This window comes from Gopherus flavomarginatus, chromosome 6 (assembly GCF_025201925.1).
Source record: "Gopherus flavomarginatus isolate rGopFla2 chromosome 6, rGopFla2.mat.asm, whole genome shotgun sequence".
In the NCBI taxonomy this organism is placed as follows: Eukaryota; Metazoa; Chordata; order Testudines; family Testudinidae; genus Gopherus; species Gopherus flavomarginatus.
The window spans coordinates 111,057,315-111,083,747 of record NC_066622.1 but is presented as its reverse complement, the minus strand read 5'-3'; the positions used below and the strand labels follow the sequence as shown (position 1 = coordinate 111,083,747).

The 26,433-nt window shown below is 41.4% G+C and overlaps 1 protein-coding gene across 3 annotated transcripts in view; it reads right to left on the bottom strand.

Moving 5' to 3' along the window:
- CFAP46 (cilia and flagella associated protein 46) overlaps nt 1–26,433 on the bottom strand; it is a 159,248-nt gene that overhangs the window by 70,846 nt on the left and 61,969 nt on the right. For 2 of the 3 annotated variants that reach the window (XR_007775137.1, XM_050959241.1), the window contains exons 21-30: nt 24,606–24,737; nt 22,957–23,122; nt 13,293–13,377; nt 13,049–13,187; nt 11,210–11,393; nt 9,753–9,912; nt 7,699–7,922; nt 5,068–5,190; nt 4,716–4,769; nt 4,452–4,619 (exon numbers count right to left, since the gene is read on the bottom strand). Coding sequence is in view for 2 of the 3 variants with exons in the window: in XM_050959241.1 (XP_050815198.1) it covers nt 4,452–4,619; nt 4,716–4,769; nt 5,068–5,190; nt 7,699–7,922; nt 9,753–9,912; nt 11,210–11,393; nt 13,049–13,187; nt 13,293–13,377; nt 22,957–23,122; nt 24,606–24,737 (1,435 nt within the window). In the remaining variant the exon portion in view is untranslated. The remainder of the gene's footprint in view (nt 1–4,451; nt 4,620–4,715; nt 4,770–5,067; nt 5,191–7,698; nt 7,923–9,752; nt 9,913–11,209; nt 11,394–13,048; nt 13,188–13,292; nt 13,378–22,956; nt 23,123–24,605; nt 24,738–26,433) is intronic. The other variant, XM_050959240.1, reaches the window with a different exon arrangement.

The window sequence follows — 26,433 nt, the reverse complement described above, 5'->3', positions numbered from 1 at the left end:
TTTGGTAAAAATCTGGAATGGGCCTGCAGTGACACTTTCTCTCTGGTGAATACTGTAAGGGTGAGGGGGAAAGAGTGTTTCCCATTAAAGTCCCCAATTCTCCAGCCCTTTGTGCAGAAGTTATAGCTACCAAGAAAGCCATCTTCACTGACAGATCTAACAAAGAATATATATCTGGTGGCTCATAGGCAATTAAGGACTATGTTCTGGTCCAAGCTAGAGCAGGGCCTCTGATTTGTGGGAAGAGATTTGACAAACCTCTTAGGAATCTTACTGTGGCTTGGTGATGAAGAGCGAGAAAAAAAAACCTGTGTGTAAATGAAAGGTTGTTATTGCTTCTAAGGGTTCCCCAACAGAGTTCACAGAAAAGACACGATGTTTCCGATTCTAACAGGTAATCCAATACTCTGAAAAGGGGGGAAAGAACAGATGAAATCTGATGACTGCTTCGATTTCTGGAGATAAGTACTTCTTGTAGATTCTTTTCTACTGTTTAATTCACTGAGGAACTATGCTTGGAGCTTCAGAACCTGCAGGCTGCGGTGAAGGATTCAACTGGTATCCTGAGTCAGGAGGAGAGAAGTGATCGTAAGTCTCCAGTGAGGGCAAGAGGTTAGCCTGATTAGGAATACCAAACTTGTCTTGGCCACGTTGGTGCAATCACTGTGACCCTGACCTGATCCTGGCTGAGGACCTTTAACAGTAGCAGTGTTGGTGCAGATGCATGAAGTCCCTTCTTCCGTGAGATGACAAAAGCATCTCCTAGGGACTTGGGATTGAGACCCCCACTGAAACAATAGCTGATGCATTTTGCTTTATCTACCATGGCAAACTGATTGACCTCCAGGAGTCCCCAGACTAAGAATGTCATGTGGAGGACTTGGGAGTTTAATTTCCATTCGTAATTTCAAGAGAAATGTCTGCTCAGGTCATCTGCAATGGTGTTCTGAATACCTGGGAGATGTGAAGCTGACTATCTAGTTGACTGTATGCCAATTCCACAATTTTATTGCTTCAGCACAGAGAGATGGGGAATGTGCTCCTCTCTGAGAGTGATGTAATACATACATGCCACATTGTCTGTCATTATCTTTATAGACTGGGACCTAATTAGCAGTAGGAAGTGTAAGCAAGCATATTTGCTCTCAATTCCAGATTTAAGTGAAGAAGTTGCTCTTGTAATCACCATTTGCTCTGAACCAGATGCATCCTCCAACCCAAAACTGAAGTGTCTGATGTAATGACTGTCATAGACGGATTCTGGAAGAACGGAACACCTGCTTATGTTTGAGCTGGGTCCTTTCACCAGTTGAGTGTTTGTATAACCCACTGGGGAACAGATAGTAACCTGTCTAGACTGTACTTTCTTGGTTTGTAAACCATTTGCAGTCATCCTTGTAGACTTCTGAGATGTAGTCTGGCATGTTACACTTACGAAGACACAAGCTGACATGTGTCCAAGCAGCTGAAGACAATCTCTTACTGTTACTTGAGGGCTGCCCTGAATCCTGGAGATGAGATTTGTTAGAGCAAGAAGTCAGCTGCTCTGTCTGTCAGTGCATCCAGGAAAGCTCATATGAAGTCTAGATGCTGTGTTGGAGTGAAAATGGACTTTCTGAAATTTATTTGGAGGCCCAGACTGCTAAAAAAAATATCCATCATCTTCATTGCTGCCAACACTTCCTGACATGATGTGTCCCAATCAGTCAATCATTCAGATAAGGGAAAACTACTATATCCAAATGATATAGGTGGGTGGCAACTACCACTAGAATCTTTGAGGATATTCTTGGGGAGAAGATAGACTGAAAAAAAGCACCTTGTATGGGCAGCGCTCATTGTTGATCAAAAATCAAAGAAATCTTTTGTGTGAAGGGTATATAACAATATGAAAGTGTGTGTGTATGTGTGTGTGTGTGTCTTGTTGGCCTGAGAGTCATAAACCAATCTCCTAATTTTAAAGAGGGAATTATTGCTGCAAGCGTCACCATCTAACTGCCCTCTAAGCTGCGCAGCTGCACAGCAGCCTATTAAGTGCCATGCAGGTGCTCAGAGTTGCAGCAAGGAGAGGTGCTTTTCCCCCAGCCCCAACCCAGCCCAGCCCCGAAGATTTCACGGTGGGGAGAGGCGCCTCTCCCCACTCAACCCAGTGCTGCTGTGAGGAGAGATAGCTGGAGGGAGTCCTCTCTCCCCGCCGTAGCCCCAGGGCAGCCTGCACCCCAAGTACCTCATCCCCAGCCCAACCTCCAGAGCCCACACCCCCCTGCACCCTAATTCTCTACCTCAGCCCTGAGCTCCTCATAATTGGACCCACCCCAGAGCCTGCACCCCTAGTCAGAGCCCTAACCCCCTGCACCCTAACCCTCTGCCCCCAGTCCTGAGCCCCCTCCCACACTCCGAACACCTCAGCCCCACCCCATCACATGAATTTTGTTATGTGCACCAATATGGAGGTGATGTGTCACACATCACGTCCATAATGGTGCACATAATAAAATTCATTCTGCACATCTGTGGGAAAAATTAGAGGGAATACTGGTCTCCGTCCTGAATTTCTGCTGTTTTACATATCTGAGGGGGACCAAATGGAGACATTCTTGTGTGTTCATGCCATGTGGGTTCCATCTGGAATCTATCCTGCTGTAGTACGTCAGTATAAGAGGGACAGCAGCGTGTCCTGGAATAGATAAGGGAACCCTAGATGGATACTTGAGAGTCTGAAGATTCCTCCTCCACATACACCAAGAGTGGAAATAGCTGTTTCATTTACAAGAAAAACGAGGGTGAACATGGTGGTCTAGGAGGTAGGAGCTTCAATGACTAAAAGAGTCTTGATGCTGACAAATCCCCAGGACTCATTAACAGAGGCAACTTTGGTTCTGAAGATACTATCAGTCCATAGGGTACTTAAATTCGTGCGGTAAAGATGGTGTCCAAGAGTGGATTGAGCGAGAAACTGTGGAGGGTGGCTCTGGGGGATGGATCACTTGATGATTACCTGTTCTGTTCATTCCCTCTGGGGCACCTGGCATTGGCCACTGTCAGAACACAGGATACTGGGCTAGATAGACTGTTGGTCTGACCCAGTGTGGCAGTTCTTATGGTCCCGAAGAAGCTGGTACCAAGCCCTTGGCATGGGAGTAAGTCAGCGTCAATTTCCTTAGTACTATAAGCACCCAAGTGGTCTTTGCTATCCCTGACTTTCCTGTTACTGGTACTGAATGTTGTTTATGGCTCAGCTTAGAACTCTTCACCGCCTTGTCTCTGCTGCTTTGTGTAGGGGTAGCTTGTGAACATCTTACTCCTACTGATGAGCACTTATTCACATGGGCAGTCCCACTGGTTTCATCACTGGGAATAATGGGTTCCAATCTGGTTCATTATGTTTTGCATATACATCTTCTCTGACACTGGATAAAATCTGCCAGAAAAATGAAGCTGATGGAGATTTATATCTAATGGAGAAAATCTTATGTATTGATTATTTGTTGTGCATACATTTTCAGTTATGATGAATAACTGCAGGAAGTTTTTTGAAATATTTTTTAAAAACTTGCCAGCATACCAGATCCACTCAAAATTCACCTCTACCAACAACTGAGGAGATACAGGGTTGTTTTAAAGATACATATCAACAAAAGAATATGCAATTGGCATGAACATTTTTCACAAAGCAGTCACTCTACATCTGACCAATCAGTCCTCATTCTCAAAGGAAACCTGCATAATAGTTTCAAAAGACAAATCTATAAGGTTAAATTCATAACTTTGCTAGACACTAAAAATCATTGACTGAATAGAGACCCTGGATTTACAGATTATTACAGCCATCTAATCCACTAAAATCCCCCTACCTTGCTGACTTTCTCCCTTCCTTTTCTTTTCTTCCTTTGACTAGAGGGGTGTTAACAGGCCACTTTACCTTGAATGGTCAGTCCCTTGAAATATGCATTAACTACTTATGCTAAGCAATCTGTTTCATACTATATTTAGCTGTGACACTGAGTATATATTTCCCACACTTGAAGAAGAGCTCCATGTAAGCTTGAAAGCTTATCTCTCTCACTCACCTTGTCCAACCGGCATAAAGGAATTTTAACTAAAGACCATTTACTTAATAACATTTGATTTATCTAAACAAAAAAAATCTAAACAAAAAAAATTAAAATGGCACAAAATCTAACATTATGTAAAGTTTCACATAATGTTAGAACACCAACAGAATAAAAAGGAACGTGTTACCCCTTTTTAAGCCTGTTTCAGAACATTATAATTATGGGGTTGCAAACAGCACCTTCATAATATAAAAGGAGACAAGGGAAAGAAAAAAAATCTTTTTAAAAACTGTTTGCAAAAAGCATTGACTATATACCCACAAAAACTAATGTCTAGGATTGGTCTCAGCTTTTATTTTCCTACAGTAGAGCAATGATTTTGAGATGTTTACTTACAGGTACCAGAATATTATCCCGGTTAATAACATAACAGCTTGTTTCCCGTTTAAAAGCATCTCTAACTTCATCAGGGCAATCATAGCTAGCCCATTCCTCCACACTCGCTGGTAATGCTTCAACTGCTCCTTTTCGTTTAGGTTTCTCCTTCATAACAGAAGACAGTACCTTTAATTAAAGGAACTCTTTAGAGAGTTTATTTTTCTATAGGCATTATATATTTACTTAAACATAACTGTTTCAAAGAGGGAAAAAGAAGGATACCTGTTTGGCATCCTTTTGGCCTTGGCCTTTTTTAAGGGTGGTTGACTGTGGGTTCTGGAAAGCAGTAGGTGGTGGGTTTTAGCCAAAGAAATGTACACAAAAGGGAAAAAAGAGAAGAAAAAGTATTTGTAAACTAATGTCTTCTGCAGATCAACATGCCTAATTTTGTATATCTACTACATGGATTCAAAAAAGTTCTCTTCCACAGAAACAAAAATTCAATGATATGAATGACCCTCACGAGTGCACTGTAATGCCAATTTCTATAATTTTGTGCTTGAAGAACTGACCTCAGAAACACTATTTATTGAAGTAAAAATATATAGATTTTTCATGAAGAGGAGTGCCTTACTTGTTTTGCATCCTTTTTGCCTTTATCTTTCTTAGGTGTGGCTGACTGTGCATTCGGGGAAGTAGTAGATGGTGAGGATTTCGGTAATGCTTTTATAACAGATCCAGCTGCAGACAATGAAACCTAGACAAAAATAATTACAATTATTTAACTTTAAAGTGTTGTCCTTAGCTACTAGAAACAGAATCACACTCCATCATGTTGACTCAAGACTACATTCAAACATAAGAACATAAGAATGGCCGTACAGGGTCAGACCAAAGGTCCATCTAGCCCAGGATCCTGTCTACTGACAGTGGCCAATGCCAGGTCCTGATTCTCAAGGAAAGAGAGAACTCCTTACTAAAGCTCTTTTTTGTTATTGATCTTGACTAAAGTATAATTAGGATAGTAATTTGGTAGGATATTTGAACAACGATTTCTGTTAGAGGTGATCAAAGTCCACAATCAAGTATCAGAGGGGTAGCCGTGTTAATCTGGATCTGTAAAAGCAGCAAAGAATCCTGTGGCACCTTATAGACTAACAGACTTTTTTGGAGCAGGAGCTTTCGTGGGTGAATACTCACTTCGTCAGATGCATGTAGTGGAAATTTCCAGGGGCAGGCATATATATGCAAGCAAGCTAGAGATAATGAGGTTAGTTCAATCAGGGAGGATGAGGCCCTGTTCTAGCAGTTGAGGTGTGAAAACCAAGGGAGGAGAAATTGGTTCTGTAATTGGCAAGCCATTCACAGTCTTTGTTTAATCCTGAGCTGATGGTGTCAAATTGCAGATGAACTGAAGCTCAGCAGTTTCTCTTTGAAGTCTGGTCCTGAAGTTTTTTTGCTGCAGCATGGCCACCTTAAGGTCTGCTATAGTGTGGCCATGGAGGTTGAAGTGTTCTCCTACAGGTTTTTGTATATTGCCATTCCTAATATCTGATTTGTGTCCATTTATCCCTTTCCGTAGAGACTGTCCAGGTTGGCCGATGTACATTGCAGAGGGGCATTAGCAAGTTAGCAAGCTGTCCTGTATCTCTTCATAAACAACCTACTTTCAATCCTAAAATGCCTTATATGAAAAGTTTGAAGCTCACAGTAATGTTAATATATAACAGTGACATTCAGACTGAAGCTCGCAAGCCGCAAGTGGCTCTTTAATGTGTCTTCTGCGGCTCTTTACAGCACATGATATTAAAACTCTGTGTGATTTGATTATTAATCAACCTAAGTTATTAAGCATTCAAGATGCTTTTACTACCAATTGTAGTTGATAAAATAATAATACTTGGTCAGTCATTTTGCTGTGAGAATACACACACACACACCATTTCCCATCACACTGTTTAAATATGAATATATAGTACTATCGTAAATGAAACAATGAATTCACACTACTGCAGCTCTTTTGGGTAGTGTTCGCTAATTTGGCTCCTGAACTGCTCAAGCCTGAGTAGCACTGATCTGTAAGCATTAGCCCACAGACAGCTATTGCCATTGTCCTGCAACAGACACTGATATCTGCACTAGCTAACTTTGATGTTTATTCATCTACTGTCATTATCTTGAAATCATCCAGTTTCTCTTAGTCAAGTACAGAATATTAAAAATTATGATGATGTGAAATTTGGAAACGTTAGTCAGAATTTTATTTTCTAAAATTCCTGTTTTCCAAATTTTATATGTTATATAGTCCTAATTAATTTCATGATGAATGTCTGATAATTAGTAACATATGTATGTAGTAGGGTTCACTGCAAGCTTTTATAGTAAGTAATTACCAGCATTTGTAATCACTGGAAAAACAATAATACAACCTGGAACATACTGGTTTGGATACCAGCTTCACTTTGCAGATCTCTCACCCACACCACTCAGGTGGCACTTACGATGGCATGTGGCATACACTGAGGTCAAGTACAGCTTTCACCATTTCAAAGATTTAAATAAATTAAAAAAAATTAACATTCAGTGCAGTCCTTCTGAGGTTTTCCATAAATGTTACTGGAAATTAGGCAGCCACTTCAATGAAAAAATACAACATTTAATGAGGTTCATTCAATTTGATTTGAAATGCTGCAGAACAGCCAGAAGTGATTACTTTAGAGAATTGACAACACTCAGTGAATATTAGTGTTATGGTTTCATCACAAAATGTAATTGACAACTCAATTCACAGGGTTTAATTAAGATAATTCCTTTAGTTAAATTACACACCCTTTGAAATGATCTAAGTCACTACCTATCCGTAATTATTGTTCTTCAGCAACAATATTGTGAATTCTGTAAATCACCAATCATGGTTCTTATTCTACCCTAGCCATTTAGACAGTAAAAGTTTAGAAACCTTTGGAAGAAAGAGTGGATCCCCATGCTCCAAAGAATATACACACCAATAGAAAGTAATGGCTTTAACTGGGCACTGTCTTTCGCCCATATCGTTGTTGGAAGAATTTGAACTACACAGAGCTGCCCTCTAGTTTCTTGTGATAATTTTCTATTTTAAAGCTTATAAACTGTAAAACTATATCCTAATAATGCTGTAAAATTGCATATATTACAATAAAGAGAGCTAAAATAATAAAATACTGTCTCCTTATGTATTCATATATTAGACAAATTAAATGGGATTGGTAAATTCTGATCTTCTCACCTGCCAGATACGAATGATGTAAGCATAAGCCATCAAACAGTGCTGTTGATGATAAGGTGAACTATGGCCAGAAATGATAGCCATTAAAGTATGTGCTCTAAACAAAGTTTCCAATTGCCTTATGTTTTTTAAATCTTCATTAGCAATTTGGGGAGTTGTAACATTTATCCCAAAATCCACCTTCAGCTTTGCTGGAGATGGTATTTCTTGTTTGATGTTTTTCTCTGTTAAAAAAACAACAAAAACAATGTCAATGGTCTGACATTAAACAGTATTTCAAGTCTTATTTAAAGTTGCATTTCTGAGGTGGAAATGAAAAAGAATCTACTGACAGCAAGATGACCCTATTAGAAAAATGGAAATCCAATTTACCACAGATGACCTTGCCATGATAGAATAATATTACTTCTATCTTATTTTCAATTATTAATAAAAACATAACAATATACTTAAAATTAACTCTAAGCAATGACAAAGCAAAGAAATGCAGAGTAAGGGCACCCTCATCTAATTGTGCCTGGTTAAAGCAGCCCACAGGGTGGATATTCTAACTTTCTGTTCTGGGGCCCCTTAAAAGTGTTGCTCTAACTCAGGGGATCTCAAACTGGGGGTTGGGACCCCTCAGGGGGGTCACGAGGTTATTACATGCGGGGTCACAAGCTGTCAGCCTCCACACCAAACCCCACTTTGCCTCCAGCATTTATAATGGTGTTAAATATATAAAAAAGTGTTTTTAATTTATAAGGGGGGCGGGGTCACACTCAGAGGCTTGCTATGTGAAAGGGGTCACCAGTAAAAAAGTTTGAGAACCACTGCTCTAACTGTTACTAGTTAAATGTGGAAAATTGTGGGATCTGCGATTTTAACAAAAATATCTATATTCCCCTAAAGAGGAAGGGGAACATTAATAAGTTCATAATTTGATCTACTGTTTTTCTTCTATTCTCAAAATCCATGAAAATCTATATATACACATTTTTATACAAAATTGTTAATGCTTTTCTTCTTAAAAGAGAACTGATCAAAGGGGCCCAGCATTCATCAACAACCAGCAAGATTATGTGGAATGGAAGGGAAATACCATGAAAGAATAGACATTAATTTTAAATTGCCATTACACAAACAATGGCAAGTAATATTTAAAGAAAAAAAAACATGAATAGAACATTTTCAGTGCCATTTTAATTATGCAGTGTTAACAGAGGAATCACGAATCTTTCACAACTGCATCTCATCCATCTACATAAAAATAAGACACAAGTGGAGATATGAGTTAATGTCACACATTATTCTTCTAGAAATCAGTTGCTTTCTTCAATTAGACTGGAACATTCTATCAAAACTAGTTACTGAGGCATTAGCAATGTCAATGGTTACAAAGAGTAAAAACTTTTCAAAAGGGCTTAGTGACTTAGGAGCCTGAGTTGCTTTTTCAAAAATCATGCTGGTGCTTAGGAGGCTGAAGTCCCATTGACAATCGTGTTTTACAACGGCACTTTGGCACTTTTGAAAATTTTACCCAGAGATTTCATAAAGTAAGGGAAATAGAGTAAAGGGATAAAGAAATGAGGTGCAGCTTCATAGTTGTAATAAGGGACTGGGAGTCAGAACACCAGATTCTATCTCTGGTCGTTGCATTGAGCAGTCATGGGCAAGTGACAATCTCTCCCTGCCTCCATTCTGCCATCTGTAAAAGGGGTACAAACCAATTTACCACATCAACACCTGAGAGTTCTTGAGAGTCTCTGGCACCTATCTTTGTGTCAACCTGTTCCATTTCTTCTGTGATTTGTTTAAGGGCCTAATGCAAAGTTCTCTGCAGTTTCTGATGTCAGTGAGTTTTGAATCGGGCCTTAAGTGAAGAAGCTCGGGGTTTTTCATTTTGACCTCCTCTTTCAGTCTTTTGTAGATGAAGAAACATGTACTAGATAAGGTATTTTTATATGCTAAAAATGATCATGTGCCTTTCTCCTTTAAAAGGTAGTAAGACAAAAAGCATATACTACATTTATATACTGAAATTATTTTGAAGGATAAGTACATCAGTTACAGACCTTCTTCCTCAAGAGGTCCTTTGGCAAGTTTCAAATGTAGCAAGATATCTACTGCCCAGTCCAGATGTTTAATAGCATCATTAAGAGGAAACTGATTGCAGTATAACCATTCTGCAAATTCCATTAGATAATCAACTTTCTGCCACTCACTTTCTTGTGTCTACACAAAAGACAGAATGATTTAGTTCATATATTGGAGTCTGTAACATCAAATTACTGATACTAAGATCTATATAGATTTGTCATTAATTTTTTTGGAAGCAAAAATTTAATTTTAAATAGGTAGCAAGCAATTTATTGACATTGCCTAATCATGGAAAATGTCTAACTGAATGTAATAAAAAAAATCAGTATTAGTTAAATTTCTTTTCTTTTATTAAAGTCTCCATCAATTAGTTATTGTTGGGACTTTTCCTCCTTAAGAGAGAGGCCAGGCAGCAATTCAAATGTGTTGACACAGAATCCCAAGACTTAAACTACATCCACTTGGTTTTCCATCAGAAAAATAATTTCAAAGTTGTGAAAAATAATCCACACCAAATTAACAAACTGACAAAATAATTTGCATAACATTTATTCTTTCTATTAAACTGAACTATTTTAAATTCTGATGAAAAATAATGCTAAATGAACATGTAATTAATGGTTTACGCGTATGTGTAATTCTAAAGTGATGGAGATATCAAAGGAATTAAATTATGTACAAACATTCTTATCTTTCGCTCATTATCAGTCCATCACTATTGGGAAGGAGCTAAGCAGTGAGACAGTAGAATGGGGGACTGAGAGAAGAAGACTACAAATGGAAGATAAAGAATTGAAACTAAAAATGGCCACGTGTTGCATTAAATCAATGCCTTTGGCCACAATTTTGGCAGCTTCTATGTATACTTTTTCAATAAACATTTGATCCACTTTGCAATTGATTATTTAGCTCTTGAGGGTGGGCAATGCATACATCCCCTAGTAGTTTTTATTTCTAATACAGGTTATGTGGCTTGTGAGTCAAGCATACTATCTCATCAACAGCCACATCCAAATCTATGGAAGTCAAGTAGAGTCTTCCCAATAACTTCAAAAGACTTTGGATTAGGCCTCAAATTATGATCTGCAGAGGCAAACTGATGGAGAATTATCTTTTAGGAAATATATCTGATTATCTTTGCAGGGTAGGCATTTTATTCATGTAAAATGCTATCACTTTTTCCATTTATACACACATTTCAATCAGGTGTTTTTTGAACACTGTGCCTTTCAAAGTTCAAATTAAATAAAGAAAAAGCTAACAATTATAAATCTCATATTACTTGCTTTAGAAAAGGATATCTGCGTACCTCCTGGAATATTACCTCACAAACCACCTTTAAAAATATAGGCATATACCGTCACATACTTTCAAACTATACACTTAAAATTACATTCTATTAAGAGTCTATTAAAATTAAAAACATAGAGACCTGTAAAGCTTCAATAGCATTCTGATAACAGGTTAACTGCCCAACAATGTCTTTGGAGATTGGTGCTAGACGATGCCACATATGTGACAAATAGTCCTCACTTTCATCCTTGAATTTCTGAATGTCCATCATAAAGTTACGTCCAAGTCGTGCCTTCACTATAACCATATGTTTGAAAATCAGGCTAAAAAAAAGTTTAAAAATTAATCAATTTCTTATCTGTACAATTATGCACTGCATCTTACAGTATGTTACAGTTGTTAAGGTAACTGCACTTCACTACTCATCTTTCTTTTACAGTGAAGTCAAATTGCCTGCTCCTCTGGATATTTACAGACTTTAACTTTAGAAAATAAATTAGACCCTGATCCTGCAAAGATGCACATATGTAACCTTATGCACTGTGACCAGTTCCTTTGACATCAGTGAGACTACACATAGGGGAGATTCTCAACTACTGTTAATCGTCATATCTCTTTTGCACATGTGTAAGTCTCTGCAGGATCAGAGCCTTAGGCTGCTTATAGTCTAGTTTTAGAGTTTTATCCTAAATGGATTTAGAGCTGGGGAAAGTCCAAATTCCTGTTACTTTTATCTTAAAAAACCCTCCTCCACTCTTCTCTCACTCATCTAACATGAAATAGACATTCAGACATGTGAAATTGTAGCCCTGCTCCAAGCAACATATTTAGACGTAAATGTTGCCATGGACTTTTTTGTAAAACAAACTGAATAATAACCAATAATTCAAATATATTTTAACAATGTATTAGCCAAACAATGTTCTTCAACCAGACAACACATGCCTTGATGTTCAACAAGTCTGGTCATTAAATAAAAGCAAAGTTAAATATAATGTTTTAATATAGTATTTTGACTTAAATAATGAAATAAGCTATGTGAGGAGTCATCCCTTTCAAAGAGCCTCAGCTGAATCCACTGTAACCAACAAAGAGACCTGACCGCAAAGTCAGGAACAAGAGACACAAGACCTTAATGTAGAAATATGAAATCTACCTCTGATGGGATACTATCTTAACTGGTTAAGCCACAGTGTTTGCTTGTCAACATTGTCTGGAGGGTTTACTTAGAGAAGTAACATATCATTAGCAAACTCCTATTTTGGCAGATGATATAAAATAGACAGGTGTCATGAATACCAGTCAGGGCAAAGAAATAATAAAGAGAGGAGCTGGAGAGGTTAAAACATGTGTGGAACTCTCATTGCAAAGGGAAAGGATAACATTGGGGGAAAATAACTATGATCATATATTTTATATTATTGTTTTATTACAGTAGTGATCAAAAGTCTAAATTAGAGGTACACATGCATAGAGAGGGAAGACTACGCTGCCTGAGATCTCATTCTCCTTAGCACAACTTCATTTCAATGGATAATTTGAATCATAACTCATCCTGTGATCACATCTAAAAAGCTTTTCTTACAACATCTTGCTTTTAAAGTCTGGACTACAGATAGTAATTAGAAGAGAAGGAAACAGAGCAAAGAAAGACCCATAATCAAATAGTTGAAAAGTTTACACAGTACCTACTTAGGAACTTTTTTAAAGATGACCTGCACAAACATTATAAACATTTTAATTATAAGAAGCAATCGAAGTTTGAGCCCTTCTTTGATTCTCAAGAACAGTGTGAAGAAGCAGGGAAAAGATACAATATTGTCTTCTGTTATAAAAATTGTCAGCTCAACAAAAAGGCAACCTCTATACTATTTTATTAAATGTAAAATATATTTTCAAATGTCATTGATATTTTTATATTTCTCAAGAGTCAGGATGCTTAAAATGTTTTAGTAAAAAAAGAGATCAACCAACTTACAGTCTATGTTTAGTTCGAGGCAGAACTTGAATGGCTTCATCTAACACTTTGAGCCCTGTCTCCCAATCACTTTTATCAGCATACATGTGGAATAACAACCCATACAGGGATGTTCTTAATGTCAGATCCTCTTCAGTACCTTTGAAATACATTCAAACGATATATTAACATGGTGAAATTAGTGCATCCATCTCATAGAAATATTAGACTATTCATTTTTGCATGACAAGAATAAAATACATGCCTGGGAGAAAATGACCTTCTGATGATCCACTACTTTGAAAATCCTTTGTAGGCCACTGATGAAGCTGCAACGTATTTTCTATTCCCTAAAAAGAAAGAAAGAAAAAAAACAGTAGTGCATACGTTTTTGTGAGCATAACTCTTTAAGCTCTGTATTGTTTTCCATGTATAAACAGGATAAATTCAATTATAATATTTAAACTATTAATACACTAAGAGTAATAATAATTAATTGAGACATTGATTATGTCAGTTAATAAGCCTTTGGGAGTTGAAAACTAAAACTATTTTCCTCCAAATCAATTTTTCTAATGGCATAGCGTATTACACAATCGCACTGATTAATACAATGAGCTACAGCACACATTCCAATACCATAATGTTGTTTGAGGTGACTAGATGTTGTCAGCCTTGTCCTGGCTTAGCTGGCTTTAGTTGTGTAACTGGATAACCACAGATATCACAGAATTAAGGGATTTTTGGATGGATTTTTTTTATCTCGTTTCCAGTGTGACCAACCCCAAAGATAATATTCTTTAAGCACCTGGCTGTTTCCACATGCAAACCCCAAAGGTATGGTTCTGCTGGTACACAGACCACAAATTACATAGGGACTACACTAGTAAATTCTGTAAACTAGAGTTATAGCTATTGGACAACTGATCAGTTTTGGACAGGCCAACACGTCTTCCTAGAAGTGATGGACTCTCTAGGTTTTACACTGAGAGTTGAGGAGAACACCAACATAGCTCACAGTAAACAGGACACTGATTTTTTAAAGCTCTTAGTCCTTAGCAGAGTTGTTCCTTATCCTCAAATTTTGTTTTGATTCAGATACCACTCACCCTTCCAGGATGGTACACATCTTAAACCAGCTGCCAACTGTGCCTTTGCAGTGTTCGATCACTGTACTACCCTGACCACTTGACATTCATTTTAGGAACATAGGAACTACTATACTGAATCAGTATACACAAGTTGTTAGCATACACCATTTTCTGTCTCTGATAGTAGCCAATACAATATGCTTCAAAGAAATCCTGAAATGGACATCTATGGACTGACCTGCCTGAAAGGGCAACTAACCACTATCACTCTGTGGCTGGCATATGCTCTGAAGCATGAGGGTTTATAACCTTTCTAAAAAAAAGGTTTTGTTCTGTCTAATGTATATGTGTGGATGTTTTCATAATTCACATAAATGTTTAAATCTTTTGTATGACTCCTATTAAGGTTTTAGTCCAAATTATATCCTCTGACAATGAGTTCCATGAGTTAATTATGTATCGTATAAAAAAGCATTTCCTTTTATCACTTTTAAATTTCTTGTCTTGTTAAGCTCTGTAAATAACCAGACCCTTAGTAAATAGTGTCTAGTGGCAGTAGCTACTGTGATGGGGCAAGGCCAGATGGCTATAGAAAAGTAGTGGGAGATAGATATATTAGCCCCAGGTTAAACAAATCCCTGGTACCAGGATAAGTAAATGGCAGCTGCTCCAGGTCAGTTAAGACACATAGGGCCAATTAAGAGGTTTCCAGAAGGCAGGGAGGATGCTAGATTGATTGGGACACCAGAAGCCAGTCAGGGGCTGGCTGAAACTAGTTAAAAGCCTCCCAGTTAGTCAGGTGGGCGTGCACATGTCAGGAACTGTGAGAAGTTGTGCTGTTGGAGAGACTGAGCTGTACACACCATATTAGGCACAACGGAGGAGGCCCTGAGGTAAGGGTGAAGTGGAGGCTGCTGTGGGGAAGTATCCCAGGAATTGTACGTGTCCTGTTCCTAAAAGGTCAGCTACCATAGCTGATACTATTAGGGTCCCTGGGCTGGAGCCCCGACTAGAGGGCGGGCCCAGGCTCCCCCCTTGGCCCCGATTAATCACTGAGACTGGGAGACAACAGAGACTGTGCAAGGGAGGATAGCTTCTCCTCACCTCACTGGCTGGCTTATGATGAAAATGGATCAGCAGACTGTGACCCTTGTCTCTAGAGAGAGAAGGGTTAAGTGGAGGGTCACAGTGAGCCTCTGAGGCTAGCGAAATCCATCAGGAAATGCAGGACCCAGGGAGACAGGGACAGAGCTTTGTCACACCACTTTATCTATAAGCCATCAAAACTCTTAAGTTTACAACTGTTCACATCATTATACTTTCAAGTACAGAGTAACACTCATCAATTTTGTCTTCTAATCACTTTGAAACAGCAGACCAGTCATCATGCTTCTGATTACTAATGATTTATATATTACTTGGGGAAGAAATAAAATTCAGTTCTTTGTTCTTTATTATACACTCTGTTACTACATGATCGAAGATACAGTCTGAAACTGAAATGGTACACTCTGGTATTACTGAGCCTGAATGCAAAAGACATGAACAAGATTCTAAAGGCCTGATGCAAAACCCATTGACGTGAAAGGAAAGACTTCAATGAGAAATGTATTAGTTTTCCAAAGAGAGAATTCTAAAAACTTGAAGTACAGAAAGAAAAGAAAAATGTCTCAATAAATAGATGGCTATGTTTCAACATGACTGTGTGCACATATCAGGAAATGATCTGGTGTTCCCTTCTGGCCTTAAACTCCATGGCTCTATGAGATTTGAAGAAAATTAATGTGATATCGTTTATTATGCAGCAAGTATTTCCTCTCTACCTATCTACTAGATGGTATTTAGAAAGGTGCCTATTTCCACATTGTGTAAAGGGTTTTACTGAAAAGGATTAAAAAGTATGTCATTTTATTATTGACTATTAACACCCTTTCAGTTATAGTTTTCCCCTCAAAACTGCTGAATATTTTGTTGAATACCAGCCCCCATTGAAGAAAGTATGTTCAATAAAAATTCTTTCAGGCAGGTGGAAGAGAAATCAGATATTTTGCAGTTCTGAGGAAAAAACTCGTTAACTCTTGTTCTTCGAGATGTGTTGTTCATGTCCATTCCAATCAGGTTGTGTGTGCACCACGTGCATGCCAGTTGGAAGATTTTTCCCTTAGCAGCATCTGTAGGGTCAGCCTGGGTGCCCACTGGAGTCGTGCCTTCATGGCGCCCAATATAGGGCCCTACCAACCCGCCACCCCCTTAGTTCCTTCTTGCCAGCTACTCAGACAGGGGGGTAGGAGGGTGGGTATTGGAACGGACATGAACAACTCATCTTGAAGTTACGAGAAGGTGAGTAACCATTTTTTCTTCTTCAAGTGCTTGTTCATGTCAATCCAAAGGCCACATCATCTCTGGCTTGCTAGGTGACTGCATAGTCCGTGGTGAAAGTGTGTATGGAGGACCATGTTGCTGCTCTGCAGATTTCCTTTGTGGGAACCTGCGCCTAGAATGCCACTGAGGAGGCCTAAGCCCTGGTGGAGTGCGCGGCGATTGAAGGAGTGGGCACTTTTGCCAAGCTATAGCATTCCTGAATGCATTACGTGATCCATGACGAGATACGCTGAGAGGAGACAGGAAGACCTTTCATTCTGTCTGCCACTGCCATGAATAATTGGACATACCTTTGTAACGGTTTCGTTCTCTTGATGTAGAAGGCTAGCTCTCTGCAGACATCCAATGAGTGAAGCCTCTGCTTCCTGGTGCTGGAATGCAGCTTAGGGGTAGAATACAGGGTGGAAGATGTCCTGGTTGATGTGAAATTGGGATACAACCTTTGGGAGAAAAGCTGGGTGAGGCCTGAGCTGAACCTTGTCCTTATGGAATACTGTGTTAGGGCCCTGAGCTCAGAAACCCTCCTAGCTGAGGTTATCCCTACCTGAAATGCCACCTTGTATGAGAGAGAAAGCAGGGAGCACATCACCAAGGGCTCAAATGGCGGTCCCATAAATCTGGAAAGGACCAGATTGAGGTCTCAAGCTGGGATAGGCTGTCAGACTTGTGGGTATAGTATGTCGAGACCTTTAAGGAAACAGCTGACCATCTGGTTAGCACAGACCAAGCAGCCCTCTGCATCTGGGTGGAAGGCAAAGATGGCGGCCAAGTAAACCCTTATTGAGGACATGGACAGTCCCTGCTGCTTGAGATGGAGAATGGCACTGTGGCAAGCATTGGGGACGGAATGTGCTGCGTTGACCAGATTGAAAATCTATTCCACTTAATGGAGCCCAGGCTGTAACTCAGGGAGGAGCAGAATCACTGACACTTCCTGTTGTGTTGCACAGCAAACAAGTATATCTGGGAAAGCCCCACTGATGGAAGATTGAGTTTATTACGTCTGGGTGAAGGGACCACTCAGGGCCATGAAATAACCTGCTGAGATGGTCCGCCAGCTCATTCTGTATTCCAGGGAGGTATGATGCTTGCAGGTGTATCAAGTGCTCTACACAGAAGTCACAGAATCATAGACTTTAAGGTCAGAAGAGACCATTATGATCTAGTCTGACCTCCTGCACAGTGCTGGCCACAGAATCTCACCCACCCACTCCTGTAACAAACCCCTAACCTATATCTGAGTTACTGAAGTCCTCAAATTGTGGTTTGAAGACCTCAAGCTGCAGAGAATCCTCCAGCAAGTGACTCGTGCCCCATGCTGCAGAGGAAGGCGTAAAACCTCCAGGGCCTCTGCCTATCTGCCCTGGAGGCAAATTCCTTCCTGACCCCAAATATGGCAAACAGTTAAACCCCGAGTATGTGGGCAAGACTCACCAGCCAGCACCCAGGAAAGAATTCTCTGTAGTAACTCGGATCCCATCCCATCTAACATCCCATCACAGACCACTGGGCATATTTACCTGCTGATAATCAAAGACCAACTGCCAAATTAATTGCCAAAATTAGGCTCTCATATCATACCATCCCCTCCATAAACTTATCAAGCTTAGTCTTAAAGCCAGATATGTCTTTTGCCCCCACAACTCCCCCTGGAAGGCTGTTCCAGAACTTCACTCCTCTGATGGTTAGAAACCTTTGTCTACTTTCAAGTCTAAACTTCCTAGTGTCCAGTTTATATCCATTTGTTATTGTGTCCACCTTGGTACTAAGCTTAAATAATTTTTCTCCCTCCCTAATATTTATCCCTCTGATATATTTATGAAGAGCAATCATATCCCCCCTCAACCTTCTTTTGGTTAGGCTAAACAAGCCACGCTCTTTGAGCCTCCTTTCATAAGACAGGTTTTCCATTCCTTGGATCATCCTAGTAGCCCGTCTCTGAACCTGTTCCAAGTCCCACAGCATGAGGGCTTCCTGGCACAGAAGAGAGGAGCATGCACCCCCTTTGTTGATATAAAACATTGCCATAGTGTTGTCTGTCATGACTGATACACATCTCCCTGCTAGGTGAGCTCTGAAAGTCTGGCATGCCAGGCTCCCTACTCTCAGCTCTCTGACATTGATGTGCAGAGCGAGATCTGCCTGAGACCAGAGGTCTTGTGTTCTGAGGTCACCCAAATGTGCCCCCCAGCCCAAGTCTGATGAGTTTGTCACTAACGAGAGTGATGGCTGAGGGCTGGTGAAGAGGTTGAGCCACCAGAGGAGGGAGTTGAGTACCAGGCGAGGCAGGGTTATAATCCTGTCCAAACTGTCCTGGACTGGCTGATACATTGACATTAGCCATGACTGAAGTGGTCGAAATCTGGGTCTGGCATGCTGCAGTATGTAGGTACAAGCCACCATGTATCCCAGGAGCTTCAGGCAAGTCCTTACTGTAGTGGTGGGGAACTGCCTGAGACCTTGTATGATGTCACCCAGGGACCAAAATCATGCTTCCAGAAGGTATGTCCTGGCTCGTGTCGAGTCCAATATTGCCCATATAAACTCTATTCTCTGAACAGCGGAGCCGTCAAGGTATGGGAAAACCTGTACATGCCCCTTGCGTAGGAATGCAGCCACGACTGCCATACACTTGATGAACACTCAAGGAGCCGCTGCCAGGCCAAAAGGGAGGACTATGAACTGATAGTGGTTGTTGTTCACCACAAACCTGAGGTATTTTCTGTGGGACAGTGTGATTGCTATGTGAAAGTACACGTCCTTCAAGTCAAGAGTGGCATACCAGTCTCCTGGATCCAATGAGGGGATAATGGAGGCCAAAGAGACCATGTGGAACTTGAGCTTCATCACAAATTTGTTGAGTTCTCACAGGTCTAGGCTGGGCCAGAGCCCATCCTTGGCTTTCGGTATTAGGAAATACCGGGAATAAAAACCCTTGCCCCATTGCTTCTGAGGAACCTCTTCCACTGCTATCAGTGAGAGGAGTGAGTGCACCTCCTGTATAAGGATTTGCTCATGAGAGGGGTCCCTGAAGAGGGATGGGGAAGGGGGTTGGAAGGACAGGAGGGCACAGAATTGGATGGAGTATCCCCTTTCTACGATGCAGAGTACCCAGCAGTCCAAAGTGCTATGGGATCATGCACAGTAGAAAGGGGATAGTCAGGACAAAAAGGTAAGGCGGGATAGATCCAGTTCTTGTACTGGTGTGCCGTCCTCAACTGTACCCTCAAAAGGCTGGTCTGGGACCAGGAGGTGGCTTGGGCCAGAGCCCTGGCCCAAGGATGGGTGGGGTCTTTTCCTGCTGCTCCTATCTTTCTCCGAGGGGTGTCCTGCTGGTTCTGCGGTTGGCAGAACACTGAGGAAGGCTGTGGCTGGAAGTGCTTGCACTGAGTGACAGGAGTGTGGAGGCCCCAGGACTTGAGGGTGGCCCTTGAGTCCTTTAGACTGTGGAGTCTTTTATCTGTTTTATCAGAAAAGAGGGCTGAACCCTTGAAGGGGAGGTCCTGGATGGTTCGTTGGACCTCGTAGGGAGGACCAGAGACCTGCAACCAGGAACAACTCCTCCTTGCAACCCTTGCGGCCATTGTATGAGAGGCTGCATCTGCCGTACCCAATATGGCCTGTAGGTAAGCTTGAGAAATTAGTTTCCCTTCCTCCACAAGTGCTGAGATCTCCGCATGAGACTCCTGCGACAGCAGCTCAGCAGACTTGGCTATTGGGCTGCAGGTGTTATGTGAGTATCTGCTAACGATGGCCTGCTGGTTTGATATTCAGAGCTGCAACCCTCACAGTGGAGTATATCTTTCTCCCAAAGAGGTCTAGTCTTTTAGTATCCCTATTTTTAGGGGAGGGTCCCTGGTAGCCCTGGTGCTCACACTGGTTAGCTGCATCAACCACCAGGGAATCGGGAGGTGGGTGGGTATATAGGGGCTCATATCCCTTTGAAGGGGCAAAGTACTGCCTCTCTTTTCTCTGGGCGATAGGGGGCAGAGAGGCCAGGGTCTGCCACAAGGTCTTTGTTGTCTCGGCAACAGTCTTTATTAACGGCAAGGCAATACGAGAGGATCTGGAGGGGGTGATGATGTCAATCATTGGATCGGTGTCCTCTACCATCTGCCCTGCCTGGATCCCCGGTTCTGGGCCACCCATCGTAGTTGCTGCAGGACCCTGTTGTCCTCCAAGGCCAGGGCTGTCTATGTCTCTGCTCCGGTTTCGTCTGGGGAAGATGAAGAAGAAAGTCTTGACAATGGGTCCTGCTCACTCCCCTCATGTGGCACCTGGTACTGCTGTGCCGCCAGGTCTGTAGCCTGTGGTGCCGGGGCCACTGGAACTGTGATAATTGATGCTGATGCCAGCGGTGCGGAGGTTGCCAACTTCGGCGGCGCTGAGGTCACCACTGCCGGTGGTGCCAAGCCTGCGGCCACTGAGATGATCACAGTGCCAGATAGGGCTGGTGGTCACGGTGGGACCTGGATCTTCTGTTCCTGGTCCTATCAGAGCGGTAGGATTCCAACTCCGACGTGTCAGAGAAGGAGGACCACAGAGGAGCGGTACTCTGTGGTGCCGGCAAGTGGTGCAGAGAAACGGGACTGGTGTGGTTTCCCAACATAGTGGACCATGTCAGGGAGAGGCATGCTGGAAATGGGGATCAGCGCGTCATCATCGTTGGCTTGCTCCTTGATGGGAACGGGGGCCGGGTGGTCACTGGCAACTGGTCTCTTCTCTGCAAGGAGGATGGCACCGTGAGACGCATAAGGTTCTGAGCTGCCGTGAACACCTCTGGAGATGAGGGCAGCTGGAGCTATCTGCCATGTCAGTCCAGAGAGCAATGAGGGTTTGGACTCAACTGGACCCCAAGATGGGGACAGGAGCTGACAAGACTCTGGGAGGTGCAAGAGCCGAGGTGACGTGGCCCAAATTGGGTCTCCCTGCTGCATGCTCCTGGAGTTTGGACGGGGGAGAACGACACTCTCTGGCCTCTTCCTTTTCTGGGGCACTGGGAACTGAGGGCTTGGCTACACTGGCACTTTACAGCGCTGCAACTTTCGCACTCAGGGGTGTGAAAAAACACCCCCCTGAGCGCTGCAAGATACAGCGCTGTAAAGCCTCAGTGTAATCAGTGCCGCAGCGCTGGGAGCGCGGCTCCCAGCACTGAAAGCTACACCTGTAAGGGATGTGGTTTACGTGCAGCGCTGGGAGAACTCTCTTCCAGCGCTGGCGCTCTGACCACACTCACACTTCAAAGCGCTGCTGTGGCAGCGCTCCCGCAGCGCTGCTGCAGCAGCGCTTTGAAATTTCAAGTGTAGCCTTACCCTGAGACCAGTGCCTCACAGAAGACTGTCTATGGGCAGAGCCATGACTCTTTGGGGTCCTTCCTCGACACCAGCTCGCACATCGTTGGTGCTGGAGCTCTGCGCACCAACAAGGAGGTGCTGGGCACGGGTTCTGCTGACCCCAGATTGGATTGTGGCCAGAGTGCTGCCTCCATTAGAAAGATCTTGAGGCTTTGATCTCGGTCCTTTAAGGTCCTAGGGCGGAACACTTTCTTCTCCTTCTGGTGGTTCTCCTCCAGACACCGCAGACAGGAGGAGGGTGGGTCACTCTTAGGCATAAGCTTTCCACAGTCCTCACAGAGCTTGCACCCTGGGGACTGGGGCATACACCAGAACCGGGAAAGCATTGGTGGGGGGGGGACCCCAAAAGGAAACTTAAGAATTACTACTACTAACTAACTAACACTAGAAACTACTACAAACTATAAACATGAAGAGTGGACACTGCCCAAACGCACTTGCAATGCAAGAGCAACAGTTTGTTCCAGCTAGCCGTCACCGGTGGTAAGAAGGAACTAAGGGAGTGGCGGGTTGGCAGGGCCCTATATTTGGCACCATGAAGCTGCGACTCCAATGGGTGCCCAGGCTTACCCAACAAATGTTGCTAAGGGAAAAATCTTCTGGCTGGTATACATGTGGCATGCACACACCTGATTGGAATGGACATGAACAAGCACTTGAAGAAAAACCTCTGTTTACTGGAGATTTTCTTTGAATATATGTCCTGCAGATCAAGAGCAATATGATCTACTATCACCACCAATCTGCAAGTTACTGGCTGATTGTTTCCATATTTTTTTATATTAATATTTTCTATTAATACCATTTTGTAAGCTTCAGAAAGGGACACCTGAAAGTCGTAAATTGCAGCAAATCTTTTTGAAGAAAACAGTCCCAGTTGAGAGGCTATTGATGAGGTGGGTCAACATGTGTGCAGATAAGAGAGAATGTAAATGCGAGTAAAAGATACTAGACTGATAAACTTGGCGTTTTCTCCTCTCCCACAGGAAAGAAAATCCTGAAGTAAATAGCCATAGTTTCAAAGTAAAGCAAAATTTTGCTTCAAAATCACAACCGGTCAGTAAATTCTACTAAAATGTTGCTACTTATTAGATAATCTTACCTGCTTAATTTTAGATTCTGCTTTAATGATGTTTTTGAGAATTGTTTCTGTGGGCTCTTTAAGCTGTTCTCTGTCTAGAGGAGAACCTATAAAAGGTAAACATGCATTCCAGAAGTGTCTAGCTGCCAGCATTACGAGGGTACAGTTTCCTGTTTCACCTGCATATCTGAGGGAGACAAGCATGATTAAACTGAGAAAACACTGCCATTCATGCTAAACTGCATGTTGTAGTCAATGTCTGCTAAGCATAAACATGAAACCACCCAACTCAGCTCCCTTTGTGTCCTAATCAGGATTTATATACGTACACCTCAGATAAGGGGCTTTTGAATTAACCCACTATAGAAAGCATTTTCCATTTTGGGTAATGAATATGTTCACATTCACAAACAGCAGCAGTAAGAAATAAGTAAAAAAATATACTTTATGATACCAGTAACATCTATGTGTTATATTTACTTGTAACCCATTTGAAGATTCGTTATTACTAAAACTGTTGAAATTGTACTTAGGACTCATAATAAAACTCTCTATTTTAAAACTATTGTGTTTTGTCTCCCAACCATGTTAATTTCTCATTACAGTATCATTTTTTAAAAATAACCCTTAAGCTAATATGTGGTTTCACATAGTATGATGAAGTACCAAAGTAATATGAGGACACAACTTCAATGTCTCTAGTTCCATACAAGAATAGTTTCTCTGACAGTATTCCATGCAATTGCTATTTTTGTGTCCTGAAGTTAATAATTCTCTCCCAGTTGTGGTACCATGCCATGTTCCAACTCAGTGGCTTAAATCCCATCATCTAGCTGTAAATGGGAATCTTCTGAAATAACAGACTGTTACCAGATGATGATGCCTAAGGCTTGCTCATTATCCCTACCAGAATGGTCATGGTGTCTAATAAGGTTATGCAATTTTAGCATTTTTTAAAACTCTGTATTTTCCTTCATATAACTTGTCACTAGATTTATTATTATAGCCAATATTTTGCAAACAATATTTCTTGCTTCCCTCTTAGAATCTCTGTCCAGCTATGCCCATCTCAGTATTTATGAAGAAGTCTCTGTTCATTATTTGCATTTAAAGGAGCACAGAATTGTTTGCTTTAACTGGATATCCCCTAATGATTCTGTTACACTATTTCCTCGAACTTAACTTATCACACACTTTTAAAAAAGAGCTGGAATATTGGCAGTCTCAAGTTAGACCTTCGGATTCTCATCTATCAGAAATTCAAATCCTATCTACTTTTGACTGCCATTGGGACCAATTATTTTTTCCTTTTGTTTGGAAGACTGATATTTTTTACTGTCCTCAGTACTGCTATTTCCTACAGGTATTAGATAATCGGTTCTCCCTCACTTTGGATCTGCGGCTTCACCTTCATTGATCAGTAGTGACTTTAAAGATACTCATTTTGAAGCTCCAGTATCCAGCTATATGTGAGACATGAGTATTCAGGATTTCTCTGAACTGGAAGATTCCACCAGATCCTTCATTAAATATTTCAGCCCACAACATTTTGCCCTTAAGCCACTTCTTGGAAAAGAAGAATATGTTGATCTGGTTCCAAAATAGGAATTATATCAAAAATTAAAGCTGCATTAAATTATTCTGCTGCGCCCTGTAAAAATACAACATACCTTGCACTTTGAACAAAGGCTTTTGATGCTGCTAAGCGCAAATGTTTTTTTCCAGCCAAATTTTCCATTATACTCCTCCCCTGTATACAAGCAGCAGTGCTTAACATTTCCTGCCTTGCTGTGTAATCGTCTCTGCATAAAGACAAATAATTAATGATGTGTTCACTTATAGAGTGAGAATGCATCCATTCCCATTGACTGATATCTACAATCTTTGTCTTTTGCAAAATGGTGGTGTTACCGACTTTGTATTTAAAAACGTTTAGTCGCTTTCTGTTAACACTATAAACTAAATTTATAATCAGATACAACATTAAGAAACTAATATGAAACAAACATTACTCTATACTTTTTATACTCTACCATTCTGGTTCTGTAAAATAATACTGTAATCATATTAGGGACAACAACATTTACATTAACTACAGAGATAAAATGTTAGCGTTTATCACCTTACCCACAATCAAAATCCAAGTCAAATAAAATCTTAATTCAGGGTTTTTGTGATATAGCCAGCCTAAAACGTGTGTGTGTTCTTTAGAAAACAAAACAAACCAGTATGGAAAATTTGTTATCCTTCTTGTTCCTTCTGGGACTGACCTTCCCCAACTCCAAGGCTATGTCTACACTACAGCCTATGTCAGCATAACTTATGTCGCTCAGAAATGTGTATAAACCAGCCCCCGAGCGACATAAACAGGGCCCTACCAAATTCCTGGTCCATTTTTGTCAATTTCACAGTCATACGATTTTAAAAATTGTAAATTTCATGATTTCAGCTATTTAAATCTGAAATTTCATGGTATAATTGTAGGTGTTCTGACCCAAAAAGGATTGTGGGGGAGGCGAGTTCGCAAGGTTATTGTGTGTGGGGAGGTTATGGTACTGCTCCTCTTACTTCTGAGTTGCTGCAGACAGCGGCGCTGCCTTCAGAGCTGGGCAGCTGGAGAGCGGTGGCTGCTGGCCAGGAGCCCAGCTCTGAAGACAGAGCCACTGCCAGCAGCAGTGCAGAAGCAAGGATGGCAGGGCATGGTATTGACATCCTTACTTCTGCACTGCTGCAAGCAGAGCTGGGCCCTCAGTCAGCAGCTGCCACTCTCTGGCTACCAAGCTCTGAAGGCAGCAGTGCAGAAGTAAGGGTGGCAATACCATACCATACCACCCTTACTTCTGTGCAGCTGCTGGTGGGGTGCTGCCTTCAGAGCTGGGCACTTGACCAACAACCACCTCTGTCTGGCCATCCAGCTCTGACGGCAGCACAGAAGTAAGGGTGGCAATACCACATCCTCCCTAAAATAACTTTGTGATCCCCGTGTCATAAACAAAGAGTTAAGGGTTAATAGAACAGGAGTACTTCATGTCTCTTTTGCCTGTAAAGGGTTAACAAGTCCAGTGAGCCTGGCTGTCATCTGACCAGAGGACCAATCAGGGGACAGGATACTTTCAAATCTTGAGGGAGGGAACTTTGTGTGTGTGCTGTTCGTTTTTGGTTGTTGTTCTCTCTGGGTTCTGAGAGTGACCAGACATGCAACTAGGTTTCTCTCCAATCTCTCCGATACAGGCTCTTATAAGTTCAGAATAGTGAGTACTAGGTAGATAAGGCGAGTTAGGCTTATGGTTGTTTTCTTTATTTGCAAATGTGTATTTGGTTGGAAGGCGTTCAAATGTGTATTTGGCTGGAAGGAGTTCAAATTTGTATTTTGCTGAAAGGATTTTAATTTGTACTTGAATACTTAGGCTGGGAAGGTATTCCCAGTGTCTATAGCTGAAAGACCCTGTACTTATTCCATTTTAAATTTACAAAGATAATTTTTACTGTTTTTTCTCT